We start from the raw sequence: 17,290 nt of genomic DNA, 5'->3' as shown, positions 1-17,290 counted from the left end.
TGCTACTATTTTTTGTTACTACTACAGCTAGAACTATCTCACCAAACGTCTGTGTGATTATATATGCCACAGTAAATCAAATATAGTTGAAACACTCGTGAAATGTTGCTCCACTTTGAAAAATTCCTAGCGCAGTCCCTGGTCGTGATCACCGAACCAGAGCCACACCTAAAAATATTTTATCCACCCTTGAGCCCACCATAAGAAAAAATTCTGGCGACGCCACTGCAACCAAAGGTAAGTTTGACACAAATTTGCATGCCAACTGGGATTGGATTTGTAATATTATGCCTATATTGACCAATACCGATACAGTACTAATTAACCTGTCGCATCTCTGCTTTAAAATTTGAAATAAAATAGATAGGAAGTCCACATATATTTTCTACAGTTCAGATTTGAAACAAATAGTTAAGTATACAAATGTGCTAAATATTTTATCACATAAAATTTATGTTACATTTAAATTATTTTCCACAGCAGCTGGATATGGAGGAATGGCAGGGAGTAGTGCACTAGCCAGTGGTGGTGGATATGGAGGTAAGACTGCCATTTAAAAATGCAAGGTCCTTCGAGATCTTATCTCGAGTACTAGAGCACACAGAAGAAAGGATTCTATGAACAATTAAGCTGTTAGTTTAAAATAGCTAATTCACCAACAGAGATTGCCTCATACAAAGTGTGTTCATCATTGAATACAACTAAAGGTAACATCCATTGAATGGATTAATTGAACAAAACAAGAATTGGTGGAAATATAAATTGGATATAGTTACATGTTTGCTCAAGAGAGAGCACTGATTGATCATATGTATGACTTGGTACAAGTATTGTCTCCATGAGTTGAGTTAAATTGTGATGAAGGGAGATTATCATGGTCACAGGTGAACTTGATTTCTGTAGTAAGATGATGTTCAACTCAAAAATTTACCATCTATTAAGTGCAGCATGTGGGGAATCAGTAGTAGGCTGTAGAAGGTTAAAGTGGCAGGTACAGTCATGAAGACTTCTGGGTTGTAACAACCCCATTGACTGTCAGTGGAATTGTTGCAACCCAGAAGTGTCTGTGACTGTACTACAATGAGTTGAAGAATTTGCATTGACAAATCCTACTGCATAGTTGAGACAAAAAAAAAGGTAAAGTGCTCCCCTGTGCATAGCACCATACCATGAAGGCATATAGGGGGTGTGGGGATAATGCCCCACACATTCTTGATCCGGTCATGAGTGGGGGTGATGTGATCAGCACCATGCCCCTGACCGCCTTTACCTCCCAGGGTTTCCCCCAGGTACCCATGTCATTCGACGCTGGGTGGGCACCAGGGCCGCTTCCAACGTTAGAAAAGTTCCCGGATTTGAACCAGCTGGGGATCAAACCCGGGACCTTGAGCATGGTAGTCAGATGCATTACCGACTGAGCCACTGCAGAAAATTGATTAATTCTGCTGTAAATATTTGAGAAGCAAAAATGGACCGACCCCTTTATACAGGAATAAACTTAATATTCTGGTAATGATTTAATGTGCTATTAGAAGGGATATATGTATTTTGTGTAATAGTGCAGTTTTAAAATCAAATTTGGGATTATATTCTCATTTTTTAAAACCAAGTCATTTTATTTGGTGCTTTTTTATCGCTATAACAGTGAAATTTCAATTTAATTTACCGCTTTTGACCCAAAATTGACTGTTTTTGTACCGAACTTTTGCTTTTTTATTTACAAAAAATATGTGCCTCTACTTATAAGACAATCTCATGGTTACAACACTGATCAAGTGAGCTTCAAAACTCCATTTTTGTCATTTTAAAGATGGCGCTTACTCTATACACTTGCACCAATGAAGAGGAGTGGTTTCTTGCTCTCTGTGGGTGGGCATAGGTGGGCAAGCACCCACTCAAAAATTCCTCTGCCCACCTGAACAGATTCAAGAAGTATTAATAAATATTTGTGAAAATACGAATGCTTCAATAAAAATATATTCTTGGCTCGACTCTGTGCATACTTTTCTGATGAATATCATCGATACTAAGTAGAAAGGCTCACAAATTATCATCCAGTAAGAAGTTTCGCTATCTTTGGATTTACGTAATTTACTGATTAAGATAGCGAAAATGGTATAAAAGTTTATAATTTTATTCCTTCCTTAAACCTTGAAACGTAAGACTAGTGATTGAGTTAACACTTCTGTGGCTATAAGAATTGCAATATCTATCTACAGCCGAAGTACACTTTTTCCGAGGTGGGAGTGCAAAATCATGATACGATATGATAAAAAATCTAAAAAAACGAGCAAATGAATTAGTAAAATCATCTTTGCATTACTTTGAAAAGAACTTCGATTCAGGAATAAGCTGCTTAACCTAACGTTTTGGGTACTGGACAATTTATTTCGCTCGTGTGGTAACTGTCAGTAACTGAAACTGTTTCCATGAGTTTCAAAGCACAATGAACAAGAGAAACCCCATTTCTATGAAGATAAGATATGAACAAGAGAAACCCCATTTCTATGAAGATAAGATATGAACAAGAGAAACCCCATTTCTATGAAGATAAGATATGAACAAGAGAGAAATTGCTACATGGCTACCATGATCAAATTTCATAATTTTTTGGTCTAAATTACTTCCTACAATGAATTTAAAGGCATTATTTTTTTTTTAATCTCTATGCATATTTCTATCGAACCATAATTACCTAGCATCTAGAAATTCATCTTGCACAAATTCCTTCATTTTTACTATTTTTAGTCTTATCTTATGTGAAAGTTTGGTTATTGTGCCAGGAAATTTTAATACGGAATGACCAAACTAAATTCATTAAATTCAAATATTCATATTTACGTATTGATTTGGAACACCCCTGTGAGCCAAGTAAAAGGATCATTCATTAACCCTCAATGAAGAAGCAGTGCTCATTTTAGTTAAAATCTCATAATATTATTAAAACTGTATATTAAAGATCACTCATTTGAATTATGGAGAAAAAATATTTCTTCACTATTGTCAGTGTTCACCGTACTTTCTGTCATAATCCTTGAATATATGACGTACGGGACATACAACATTGTATCACAAGAAAAACAAGTTATTTCGTTTTGAAAAGGAAGTTAACAGTAGTAAATAAAGGTGGTTAGTTTGAACTTTCGCAACTATAAATGTCGAATTTTGGCATAACTTGCTTTCTGAATCTAAAACAATAAAATTACATTTCATGTAGTTGTGCTCCGAAGTTGATTCCATCCATGAAGCATAAGGTCTTGCCCCTCCCCTATAGACACTGCCAGTTTCACACATAGAAATACTTCTTCTAGCCTTTGTTTCTTTTTTTTTTCTTTTTTTGTAAATACTTTTATCCATATTTCTCATGATTGTTGCCTGAATTAAACAATATATTCTAATCTGCCACCAAAATGTCAGCCTTTCTTCCACGTAGTACACCCTGAACTGTATTTAGGAGACTATCCAGGCTCTGGCACCTGAACCAGTACAATCCTTTGTGGAGCTTGTTTTGTGATCTGCCCAGGTATGCGTGTGTGATTGTCTCACTTCATCCTTATCTTCGTGATTAGCCAAAAGTGGAAGAGAGGGAAGTTCAATATATCAAATAAATTAATCTGCTTCCTTCAAGTAATAAAGTGTGGGCTGTGTTAAATTTCTTCTTAATTTAAAGGGATAAGATAAAATACACGTAAGCAAAATACACAGTGAGCAATTGAAGGACATCAGAGAACGAACACTTAAATGAGAGAAAGGAGGTTGTATCAAGATTGACATAGGAATAATAGCCAAGTGGCTTTAACATAGGTGATGATATCAAGTCCTTTCGCAACTTGTTTCTAGATTGGAGTGGATTGAGAAAAGCTTTATCAAGATTTGGTGAACAGTTTACCCGTGTGTGTGTGTGTGTTTGTGAAGTCGAGAGAGAAGAGGGGGTAATACATCAGAGGAAAATGGTAGAAAATGATGACGTGTAACAGCAAAGAGAAAAGACGAAAGAATTACAAAGGATTTTGGGAGACAGAATGTGTGTGTGAAACTCAAACTTTATATCTGCCCACCCTAATTTATCAGTATTTGGCTCCTGCCCACTCGGTCAAAATTTTCTGGCACAGCCCCTGTCTGTCAGCCTAAATCTTGCAGAAATTTCTCTGAAAATGATAGTTCACTAACTCTGTGCATGCTTTCCACACCAGCAAGTTTACTAATGGAGAAGAAAGTTCGACAATAGCCTCAGTTCACAGGCAGATGGGTGGAAAGGTCTTCCCAGTGGCTCATTAGTTGACTGCACGTGGACCCCAAAGACTTATTCTTCTTGAGGCATACAGACACTAACTCAAATTTGAGAATGTGCTAAAATGCAGCAACAAACTTGTACAACTCACATACAAAAATCTACCAGATAAGAAACAAAAAAGGATTAAGGCTTTCATTTGACTCTTCATTGCATATTTGTTAATTTGTGTAGTTTCTCTGCATCTTTAGATTAGTTCCAATGGTGAGGATGAATGGTGATTAAATTAAATTGATGAAGGGATGCTCATAAAGAAAAATCCATGGTTTAGTTTGTCACCATTCATCATATGTGGACAGTAACATGGTTGAGTGATAATCAATTAAGAGTATCCCTCCTCGTTAGCAATGATGTATTTAATATTTTACAACATTTCAAATAACTCTTTCACAGGAATGGCTGGAAGTTCTTCATTGGCTGCTGCTCACGGAGGTAATAATAATATCTTTATTGATTTAAATTAATAACAAAAATTACAGTGATGGAGTAGATATTTTGTATCACTGTTACAGATATTTCAAGCCTAATGTACTTTTTTTAAAAACAAAAGAGTAGTGCTAAAACTTTTCCTTTGTGTTTGAACTTTTAAACTGTGACTTATTTTGTAATGTCTTAAATTTATATTTGTTAATATATTTGATGAATACTAAGTGTTAAGTAGATATGGAATTATATATTTTAGGATGGAATGTTAGCATACATAATTATACATTTGAACATAATTAATTTGCTCAGTTGTTTTATTCTGACACATATAGGTTTAAATAGAACAACAATGTCTATTTTTCTTATGTATTGTACTCGCTGAGAATTGAATCTATGATTTACGGATCAGTTGGTCTGGCGAATTAATGACTGTTCTAAGTAATAAATAGTAAACCTGATAACAAAGGAAGATATTATGTCTGAGATGATAATGATACACCACTGATATATTGATACACCTAGGTACACCCAAACTTGTTCCTGCAACATCTGAAATTTTGACTTTCCAGAGCTTCTCTCACATGGCTTGACAATAAGGGCATGTTCTACAAACTTGTGGGGAAGAACATATTCAAATTTAGAGCATCAGAGGCTAATGGATCAATAGTTTGCAATGTTTTTCAGCCATAAAAGCTTGCCACTAACTGCATTTTGTTCCCTAGGTGACTTTGACAGTATCCCTATATCCATAGAATATGTATGGATTTGTCAATGAAACTTCCAGTAAGTTCAACACACTAGTTCGCAAATTGTATATTTCACAGCTTATACAATTGAAATGCATACTAATTGGCTAGAATTAGAACTTATCTACATCCAAACTTTGCTTTCCAACTGGAGCCTAATACAGAATCTTATCTAGATATGGATTTTACCATTGCTATTATGAATCAGATTTTGACACAGAACCAGGTCAAATATATATTAGGGAAAAGCAAAACATGATAGAATTCCATGCCACTTGAACAACATACATTTTTTTAAATATAATTCTTGAACCTTGACTGGCTGCGATGAAGAGGTTATCTCAGGATATCAGTCAGGTGATTTCCAGATAGGCCTTTGAGCTTTTGAGATATGGAAATCACATGGCTCATATCCAGAAAACCCTCTTCATACATTTTTTTGTTAATGCAATAATAGTCATTAAGTCTTTTTAATAGAAGCCAACAAAAGATTCATGTATTGCTCATAGAAAAATGTTTTTCTTTGTAGGTGGTTATGGCGGTAGTGCTGCTTTGTCAGGAGGTATATTTGTATTTTAATTATTTATTGGTTGTAGTGTAATATCTGACACTGATATGTAATAATTACATCAAAGAGATGAACTCAACACATATAAGGAAATCCTTCATTGGTGTTGAAAATTGTGAAAGTAATAATAAAAGCTCCAATTGTACTCAATATCACATAGAGATGTTCAAATCACAAAGAAGTAATCAAACTATGAATATATGTATTATATAATATGCATTAGCTTTCACTTATTCCTTTGTTTGTATCTTTTGACAGCATCAGCTTATGGTGGTAGCACTGCTGGAGGTAAAACATCATCAACCTGATATTCCTTTTAATTAAGGCCATACTTTAACAAATGATTAAATAATTCAGATTTCAATACTTTTAATTTGTTTTATTGTAGAACATGAACCTTAATAAGCAAATGTTTATAGTTTTGAATTTTATAGATTTCCAATTTATCACTTGCTTTTTCAGTAATACTGAATTCTCCATTTAATTTTTGTTGTTAAGAAATATATTTTTAGATATAACAATTTCATGGAAATAAATTAATAATTGTAAGACTGCATTAAAAAATGAACAACATATTAAACCATAAACAGCAAATAAATGTATTGTTTCATATTAATTTTTATCCATGTTACTTTGTGTAATATTTTTCTTTGGTTAAATTAATTTAACTTGCAGGACTATCTGGATATGGTGGAGGTAAGACTCAATTAATATTATTAATGTTTTCTATCAGTCATTTATGTGTTAATGTGCTCAGCAATCATTCAAGTAAACTTCTTTTTTTAGATATTCTGCCAAGCTGTAAAGCATGGCAGCATGAGTCACATACAAAGTTATACCAATAAGATTTTATGTGCGCGTGTGTGTATGAAGATGTAACATATTACTGAAATTCAACAGTTCTATGTTGTTGTGAAACTGGCATGAAGAAACTTCATTGCAACATTAATAGCCTAATTGATTTTATATAATATGTAAAGAGCATATGTAATGTTTTTTACAAGAAGTCAAAGCAGTATAGTTTATTTCTAATCTATAACAGAGTTTGTAAAAAATGTAAACAATATTTCTCATATTATATTAAAACTTACTGCTCCATTATTACACTGAATTGATTAAATATATTTCAAATTTCTTTTGAGTTAAATATGTCTTCAGGAATTTTTTACTGAAAATGTCTGAAAAAATATATCTTTCCTTGCAGTTAAAATTTAATATTCATCTATAATAATTGGTTTAATTATTTTCTTTTCTCTTTTTATTTTTAGCTGGTTCTGGTGCAGGTGCTGGTGCTGGTGCTTCTGGATACAGAGGTATGTTAATTAATTATTTTTTTTACTAATTGACATTAAATTGCAACCTTGTACACAATGAACAATATTTCTTTCCTAGCTGAAGACCCATCCAACATTAATTTTAATTTGGGTCATGTCAGTATTTTCTCTTTTAAATTGGTTAACTAATTATTCTGCAATCATAAATTTTACCATTTTTTATTAAAAACTATGACATTAAGGAAAAATGATATTGGTTAATGGTTATTTAATTATATTATAGAATTTCTATTTTTACCCATTGCATGAAGGATAGAATTGTTTAAGAAACTTTAATACAAAAAAAATGTTTACATGAACACTATATCTAAGAATTCAGTTTATTTATTTATTTATTTAATAGAAGATTCCAAATACAGCATTAGCCATTTTACATTGCAACGATTTTATTGAACATAAAGACAAAAATAATAACAGAATAGAACAAAAATAATAACATAGAAAAATCACATGTGGTTAAGAGACTTACATATTTTTAGTTAACTTGCTGTTTCACCATATGATCTAAATGTGTTGGTCAATAAATAGTTTGCAAAGTAGATAAAGGAAGTTGTGAATGTTTGTTTTTTTTCACATATAATGCAAAAGTTGATTGAGGCAAGTCAGTAATGACGCTAAGACAAAAATTAGATCATTGCCAGAAGGAGGCAGGAATATTTTTGAGAGATAGAGGGAGTTTAGTTTTGGTATGCATTCAATAACAAAATTAAGAGACTGAACATAGAATAGCAATGTGTGCAAAAAGTAGCAGAGAGAATGCAAAGATATTCGGCATGAATACACATAAGTATACAACAACCTACACCACCATATGACAATGCAGGTACGCCGGCATGGGCGTCGACAATGAGTATCACACCATAAGTGTCCAAATGTAGAGGTCGTAGAACTCACCCGATATGGCATTAGTAGGACGTGTGGTCACCCCTCACAGCCACACAGGTCACACGACGATGTCCCAGTAACATCCACTCCTGCACCAAAGTATTCCTTAGCTCCTGGATGGTTCGGGGATGATGATGTCCAATGGCCCTGCCAAGAGCATCCCAGGCATGTTCTATCGTGTTCAGGTCAGGGGACCTGGCTGGCCAAACCATACGCCGGATATCCTCGGTTTCCAAATATTCATCCACCAGATGGCCGTATGTGGACATGCATTGTCATCCATGAAGATGAATTGTGGACTAACAGCACCCTGGAAAAGATGCACATAGGGCTCCAGGATCTCCACCCTATACCTGTGACCACTCAGGATGCCTCCATCAAACACATGGAGCTGTGTGCAGCCAACCAAATGATGCCGGCCCACACCCTAACATCACCCCCCCCCCCCCCCATAGCGATCTCTTTCAATGATGTTTGAGGGCTGGTATCAGGTGGCAGTTCTCTCCATATGAAGATGCATTGAGAATCACTGTCCAAACTGAACCTGGACTCATCACTGAACAGAACATGGCCCCACTGGTCTTGGGTCCACGGCTGATGTTCCCGACACACACAGCGGGTCATCTGGCATACAGTCCCCTCTCATGTGAAGCCTTCGGGACATGGTTCGTTGGGAAACAATGGTTCCGGTGGCTGCAGGGAGGTCATATGAGAGCTCTTCTGTTGCACCTTGCTGTCAGTGCCACATAACAGTCCTCGTTGGCTGTTGTGACCCATGGATGCCCTTGCCCAGGCCTTCTGGTTATGGATCCTGACTCCTGGAACTTCCTCCATAAATTACAGATGATGCTGGGGGTTACATTGAGCTCTTGAGACACCTGCGCTTGAGTCTGGCCTGTCTCTAATCTGCCCACTATTCTCCATTGCAATCCGTTGTCTAGGCGTACTTGGGTACCCATTGAACCACACTGCGTATCAACTCACCAAGACTGTCACAACACACGATACATACACGCTGAACTGTTCGGATGCAATACGCAGTGGGTGGGCCTGCAGTGCTATTTATGCCTACGGCGACCTCAACACTGCCACCACCGTCCCATTCACCTATGTATGCACATCCGTCATTGGGGCACAATCTTTGCACGTTTCAGTCGGTGATTCACCTGGAAAACGACATTGTGTTCATTCTCTTAATTTTGTCCATGTGTATACATTACAAATATACATGGGTTGGAAATTTAATAGTGGCAACACTGCTGTATATTGAACCAGTGCTTCTCACTTATACCACATGGTAATTTGATACCTAAGCTACCTCCCAGTAAATAGACTCTTCTATCCAACACTACGTGCATGCGCAGTGACGAGAGGAATAGAGTGTCGTTGGTGGTCTAAAGTTGTGTAGTCAGGCTCAGAACCCCACTAATGTGAAAGTTCTGGTGATTTTCGCCATACCTCCAAGACGGACCATCAATGCACAGTAGTACTGTTCATTTTTGGAACATAACCTGCGACCTGCATTGCGAAAGAAGAGGAGGACACTTTCTGCTGAATCCTTCCATTATTTTGCGGGACAATGCTCAGACGCATGTAGCACAACCTGTGGCTGATTTGTTAGCTCAATGGGGCTGGCAGATGCTCTACCAGCCCCTGTGACTTTGATTTGATCCCTAAGATGAAGAAACCACTTCGTGGTATTCGCTTGTGAACTTTTCCAGAGGTTCTTCAGGCAATAGACCGCTCCATTCAAACCATCAGAACAGGCACTGCTACAGAAAAACTACAACTTCCACATTGCTGGCAACTGTTGTACACAATGCTGGTGACTACATCAAATAGCTGTCAATGTTTCACAGAGGTACCTCTTTCATATGATTTATAAATTAATAGTTCTCAGTATTAAATTTCCAACCCACGTGTTTATCTATTTTCATTGTATCTAAAGATATCCATTTAGCAGTTACATGGAGAGACGTAGTTTACTTTTAAAAACTTACTGTTCATGTCTGATGAAGCCAGGTGGTGAAATCAATCGCAAAGAAAAGCAGTACGGACAGATGGACCATAAGTTTATTGGAGTGAATATATGTACCGGGTGGCCATATTTAAAGTTACCCAACTCAGAGCCCTCTGTAGCCTGTTTAAGGCATCGTAGAACTCTGAAATTTGGTGAATCCACTATGCAGACCATGGGGAAGAGGATGGAGATAAAAAAGAATAGTTCAATTTTCCACCAGCAGGTTGAAATGTGGCACTATACTTTCATGATGGGTTGTAATAATGACGGAAACTGCTCCAATTGGTTATGGATTTGCGTTTACCTTGCAATCTTGCAATAAACGAGAGATTATTTTCTCGCAACTTCCAGCCACTAACAAATGTCTTTCTAATTAATAACTCAGCTAAATCACTTAACGTGAGTGCTGAACAAAAGTTTGGAAGTAACCACCATGCCATTAAATAAGAAAGAACGTGCATTGCTGGTGAAGTTGTTCTATCAGAACGGTAGTAATATTGCAGCTGCACTGCGAGGTTATCGTCATGCGAAAGGACTTTGAAAGGGGCCCATGACGATGCATGAAGGGGCCCATGACGATGCATGGGTTAAGAAAGATGATGAAGAAATTTGAAGAGACTGGAGATCTGGGTGTTGCAGCAGGAAGGGGCCGCCGGCCAATTGCAGAAGAATTGTCACCGAAGTGACTGTTGCAGTAGCAGAAAGAGCCTCTTGTTCCCGATATTCTGCGACTAGTGTGCAAGCTTACGTCATTATTACAACCCATCATGGAAGTACAGCACCACATTTCAACCTGGTGGTGGAAAATTGAACTAATTTTTTTTATCACCATCCTCTTCCCCATGGTCTGCATAGTGGATTCCCCAAATTTCAGAGTTTTACGATTCTTCAAACAGGCTACAGAGGGCTCTGAGTTGGGTAACTTTAACTCTGGCCTCTCGGTATTTGTGTTTTTCGTATTTAGCTCTGCCTTTCTGCCAGTTTTGGCTAATTGCAACTATGAGGATAAATGATGATTCTATGAAAATGATGAAGGACCTTGCAAATAATACCTATGCCCAGGCTAGGGTTCAAACCAAGAAACCAGTAGTTAGTCTGAAAGTCAGTCACTTGACATGCTTGGCTACTGGGCTGACAACATGAAAATTGTAAGGGAACATTTATTTATATAGATTTATTTGTTCAGTGGAGAAACTCAGGCTTTCCCTAGCCCCAATCTGATGTCATCAGTGTAACAACTGATATGATCTTGTGTAACAAAAATATCGACTGAATGAAGTAGAATATAAATAAATATATTAACAGCTTTAAGCAATTATCTCATTACTACATATCCATAATTTTCTACAACGTACTATTTAATTTTTCATCATTACCTTTTATAATTAATGTATTGCTTGAGGTATTTATAAAATGATTCTACATTTCTTCTTTAAAATTAATTATTTTTTTTAACCATTTTAGGTGCATATGGTAGACGAGGTAAGAATAGATAAAATCTGGATTGATCCCATAGTTATCTCCCAAAGAGAAAAATTTTAATAGTGCAGTGCCTAGTTTTATTGATTAATTGTGAATGATTCTTCAAGTATATAAACATTAGTTTCTTCTTTTGTTGACACATCAGTAATTTTGATATATAATGATATGTAACAAAATGTGAGCACTGTTTTATCTGATGGTCATATAGCAAAATGTAGGAAGTTATTTTAGCATTGAAATAGCAGCAATTCAAGTTAATATTAACTGTTTTGAAGACTGCAATGTACAGTAGAACCCCGATTGTACGTTCCTGTACATTTAATCTTGATGGTCCCAACTTAGCAAAATGTTATGAAATTTTTCTTGATTTTACATTTTCACCTTGGTCCCCTGAAAAACATAAATTGTACTTCTATTAAGCACATAGCATTGTACATCAAGAGCGTTGCTTGTTTACTGCCTATTTTTCATAATTTTATCTATATCTAATACCATTACAAATAATCATGCATTTGTTTGTTACCAATAGGTGCTGCTGCAGCTGCCGCAGCAGCTGCTGCTGGTGGTGGATACTTCGGAGGTGGTTCAGCTGCTGCTGCCGCTGCTGCTGCTTCTGGTGGAGGTAAGAAAGAAATTTAATTTAAGGATTGACTGATGGGAAATGGTTGTTGAAGTATTTAACCCTGTGTTGGGTACATAATTTGGTGCATGTCATTCCTTGTACAATCCCTCCCATCGAGAAGAGGTAATCTTAACTCGACTTGGAATCAGACATACATATTTTACTCTCCACTGTGCCATGCCTGTAACGTTGTTTTAAGTGTTTGTCACATTATTCTTGAATGTGCCAATTATAATTTCCTCAATGTTTTAGCCTTCCCAAAGATATCATTCATGTTGACAATCTTTTAGAAAATGATTTTAGTTTTTTTAGAAGAGTGGGCATTTTACACTGTTTCTGAGGAAGATTTTAGTCTATCCTGACCTCCAGTGCAGGTCCTTTTATGTACTGCACTTTTAACCTTTCCAAAGAGGCTCTTTACACCCCTTTTTAAACTTTTATGTAAAGGTTTTAGATAAGTGGATATTTCCTCTTATCAACGGCGTGCATTCAGGATACACAAGGTACGCACTGCGTACCCACAACACAGTAAGAAAAAATAAACATTTTTTCGTCTTCCCCGAACATGAAAATTCAACAATTATCGCTCCGAAAGCAGTTCCACTGCAAGAAATTCCAATTTCCGCACGAGCACGCTGCTGCCTTCCTGAAGGCAGTCCCGAATGATCCCGATTGAGACTTCGGCAACCACCCGATCCGCGTCCCTGCCGATTTCCGCAGAAAGATGCTGTTTCTTCTGCTTGGTACCCTACAAATTCGGAAGGTAACCCCATTGGCTCATATCAGCCCCGGCCACGTGTTTGGATCTGCCCGCGCTTCCCTCTCTCCCACTTCTTTCCCGGTTCTAAGCTTCGAGGGTACCCAAGATTTTGACAGCGTATGCAGTGTTGACAGTAGTCAACATATTTTTTTCTGAAAAACTTAGCTTACTAGCATTTAGCAGCCACGCGTAGATAGATCACTGTTGGATTGCAATAAAAATACATTATAAAAAGTGATGCAGGAATCAGACAGGAGGGCAAGAATATGTAGTGGTGGAAGATCATATTTAATATAAGCGTAAACTATCACATATAAAATATTTATGTGAGGTTAAAGTTACGCTAGCAAGTTTTTTTTTCGTATAGGGAGGTGAAGACCAGAATGGACTGTCACTGTGTCGAGGGGAAAATATGTGAACAATTTGCAAGTTTCGAACAATTCTCAGAGTATGAAAGTATCTGTTTATCTCCTTTCCGGATCAACATTTCCTTTGAGTTCCATAGCATGGGTGTTGATTGTTGACCCGACGATATGAATGAATGATAAAATAAAAACATAATAAAACACAATGCTTACAATGGGATTCGAATGAGCCCCCCTCACTTTTGAAGTGTTCTGGGATGTATGCTGACGTATTTTCTACTTGCCCTTAATTATCTCCCTTCTACAAAATACTTTGTCGACTGGCAACTCCGATTCATTCGTCCACAAGAACGTGTGGTTTTCGGGCATAGCGGGACCGGACACAACGTACCGTGCGAGGTTGACTTTTGCTTTCTTCTGTTGTGTGAAATTTGCAGCGAGTGTTTCGTTCATATTATTTACATTACAGGATCTCTATTGTTTGTCGGTGCCGTGAAGTGATAAAATAGGGGGACCGGGAGTTATTGATGACATACTGGAGAAGGTATTTTCGGAATTTACGAAAAAAGTGTAAACAATCCGAAATGGAAGGTCTGTTCCTGATTTGGAAAAATTGTTTCAGGCAGGAGTTGTGAAGGATGGTAAGCAGTATATTAGGCATTTTGATTTTTGACAAGAAGAAAAAATATCTCTACAGAGTGATTGACTGAGTAGAAAAACAGTGAAACTTTATTGTTGGTCTTATTCGTTGGTTTCCTCTGCAAAAGGTGTTGTGTAATAGTAGAGGATACTGAGATTTATCTAATTTATTACATGAAATTTGAAAGGACGGAAAATGATTGTGCCATTTCCTTCCCGTTCAATGTTCATCGCACTGCATGAAGGAAATAATCAAAGTTGAATTGTTGGGCTCTACGTACCTACATCAGAATATATTTGCGAATAAAATATCATACGTATATTTTACCTCGTTACATTTGGATATTGATACAAGGATGAGAAATTTCCCATTATAAAATTGTAGAAAAAAGTTATTTTCTGAATAACATGATGGCCGGGGGGGGGGGTTCTGGCCCCCATAATTCATTTCGGTTGGCCCATGTTGCGTACCCTAGTTTAAATGTCACCGCACGCCACTGCCTCTTATACTTAGAAGGGTGCAAGGCCATACATGCCGAATCACACAAATATTTTAGCTCAATCAATCAATGAATTCTGGAATACTTAGGTGCACGGGGTACACATGTCAACCAACCATTTAACTATCTTTAAGGTATAAAATATGCTGTGAATGATGCTTTGCATGGATGATGAACGTTCTTCTAGATACGTTTTTGTTGCTACACATACTCCTCTTTTTCACTAACCCACTTCCATACAACATCTGAATCTGAATATTTCAACCCTACAATATTTTTCTTATGTATTTAGGCAAGTGGGTGATAACTGTCTCCCAAGCATGTGACTGATGTGAACTTTACAATATTATGTGGCTTAGAAGTGCAACAGAACAACACAGCTGAGCTTAGAACAAATACAAAGAAAACGTTCAGCTCTCATGTACAGTATAGTTCAGTGCCGCAATCTTGCTATGAATATCAATGCGTGACACTGGTACCCCATATGCCTAACACAGGGTCCAAATACTGATAAAATTTACCAATACTGTGAACATACTACCATTTCAGTATAAAATTGCAAAGCCTCTGAAATATGCATACATGTACACAGTGTGGTATTTAAGAAATTTCCAGAGGGGAAGAAATTCTACTGACTGTCTAGAGACAGCATGAGATAATGGTGTGTGTGCATGGGCATCCGCAGTTTTTCCGAGGAGGGGCAAATAAGGTAATTTTTCAGGGGGGGGCAAAGGAAGCATATTTTCCCCCATAATAGTGATGCCCCTTCAAAAAACACTGCGTCAGTCTGAAAGTATCATGTTTCCTCAACGCCCTTATAATAATTGACATAAATTACTGTGACTGAAATGAAATTATGTGCAAAACATATACTTTTTACCTGGACTTCCGTGTGGGCCTCCCCGATGGCGCAGTGGTAGCATCCTCGCCTTGTAATCAAGGGGTCCAGGGTTCGATACCCGGTAGAGGCACATAGTGGTTCGGATCCCACTTTAAACTGTAGGCGCCCGACCCTGTGGCCGAGCGGTTAGCACATCGCGCTGCGACGCCAAGGGTCCCGGGTTCGAATCCTGGTCGGGCTTGGTTGTTTGTGAATGTCCATTCATCAATTTCATCCTTTCATCACTCATCCTCATCTTCGCAAATTAGCCAAGAGGCACAAAACGCGAAGTAAAATAAACTAAATCAATCAATCAATCAATTTAAACTGTAGGTCCAGTCCCGATTAGCCTTACTGTGCATAAAGTGGACTTAAAACACCAACTCAATCCAATCCAATCCGGACATTCGTGAGTGTGTGTTTGTACCTTTGTCGCCTCTAGAGGAGAGAGGTTGCAGGGAGAAGAGGGTTTCCTCGACAATTTTAAATGGTAAATGGGGTCACTCCACACTTCGATTTATCTCACAACTTAAAAACTTTAACAAAACATGTTTTTAATAATTGCTGACAAATTGCCGATTTAAATTTGTATCTTGACAGAAACAAAAGTTCAAGTCTACTTCATGATCAGAACAGCTAACCGGGACTGACTGGACCACACTTTATTAAAGTGAGATTTTGACATCCATCTCCAGAAATCTAGTCTGGGACCTAATTTTTTGGGAACTGATTTGTACTTGGGCATATCTTTGGGCGAGGGCAGAATCAAAAAGTTTTATACCCCATAAAAATAGCACCAAAAACTACTTTGCTATATTACTGTTACATTTGTGAAATCATAAAAATGACTCATTAACTTGCTTCTCAGTTCACAGGAACTTAACACAAGTTCCATTAGGTTCTTAATGCTGAAAATTTGTTAGGTAGGCAAGTGCCTCTGCCAAGTTACGCTAATTAGTCCGGAACTCCTTGATTACCACTACTGAAACATCATACATAATTTCATGATCAATTGTTACGGAACTGATCAAGAGAATGAATTCAATATTGATTCTTCTGTATCTTTATTCTTTATTTAATATTTAATAAATATGTTTAGCTTGCTGCAAGATTACAAAACTACCAACTTAACGCATGCTGAAATCGAAAAAATATTTCCAACAAAGGATACCACCTTCCAACTCACCATATGTTTTAATTCAGTGATGTTGAAAGATTATGTATGTGTAACTTCATCACTAGGTACATCAAGCCTTGATCCTGTAATTTTCCATTCATTAAACTTTCCTCGGGCAACCAACAATCAAAAGGAACTTGCCACTTTACTACTACTACTACTGCCTTCTTGTGTAGGTGCACTTGGAAATTTTCAGGACCGTTCCTTTGATCATCAGAGTAACCCAGTCTTCACCGCCACCAGCTTTATTAGATTTTGTTCATTTTGAAGCCAGTGGAGGCACATAGTGGTTCGGCACCCATTTTAAAGCTCTAGTTTCCAGTCTTGATCAGCTTATCTGAGTATAAAGTGGACTTAAAAACAAACTTAATTGCAGTGGAATGCTTATTAGTAAAGTACTCTCAGTTCAGTCCTAGTTGTACTTGTCGTCATCATCATTTTGTTGGCTCGCACCACCTATTGTTAGCAATTTCTAGCCAAGGGTGCCAAGATCTAGTATTATTATAAATTTTCCAACACATTGTTCACTTTCTTCAGGAAGTTGTGTCCTTCATTTTTACTTTGTGAACGCTCTTGTCCTTTCTGTTTCTATGGT

General features: G+C 37.1%; 1 protein-coding gene across 1 annotated transcript in view; it reads left to right on the top strand.

Annotated features, from left to right (window-relative positions):
* LOC145991870 (uncharacterized) overlaps nucleotides 1–17,290 on the top strand; it is a 169,722-nt gene that overhangs the window by 137,726 nt on the left and 14,706 nt on the right. Inside the window, exons 50-57 of the mRNA XM_083127906.1 lie at nucleotides 481–540; nucleotides 4,685–4,723; nucleotides 5,993–6,025; nucleotides 6,290–6,319; nucleotides 6,707–6,727; nucleotides 7,300–7,344; nucleotides 11,735–11,752; nucleotides 12,282–12,374. Of these exons, the coding sequence (XP_082984032.1) occupies nucleotides 481–540; nucleotides 4,685–4,723; nucleotides 5,993–6,025; nucleotides 6,290–6,319; nucleotides 6,707–6,727; nucleotides 7,300–7,344; nucleotides 11,735–11,752; nucleotides 12,282–12,374 (339 nt within the window). The remainder of the gene's footprint in view (nucleotides 1–480; nucleotides 541–4,684; nucleotides 4,724–5,992; nucleotides 6,026–6,289; nucleotides 6,320–6,706; nucleotides 6,728–7,299; nucleotides 7,345–11,734; nucleotides 11,753–12,281; nucleotides 12,375–17,290) is intronic.

This window comes from Lepisma saccharinum, chromosome 8 (assembly GCF_977018435.1).
Source record: "Lepisma saccharinum chromosome 8, izLepSacc3.1, whole genome shotgun sequence".
NCBI classification, from domain to species: Eukaryota; Metazoa; Arthropoda; class Insecta; order Zygentoma; family Lepismatidae; genus Lepisma; species Lepisma saccharinum.
The sequence above is the reverse complement of the archived record's forward strand: the minus strand, read 5'-3'. Positions and strand labels throughout refer to the sequence as shown.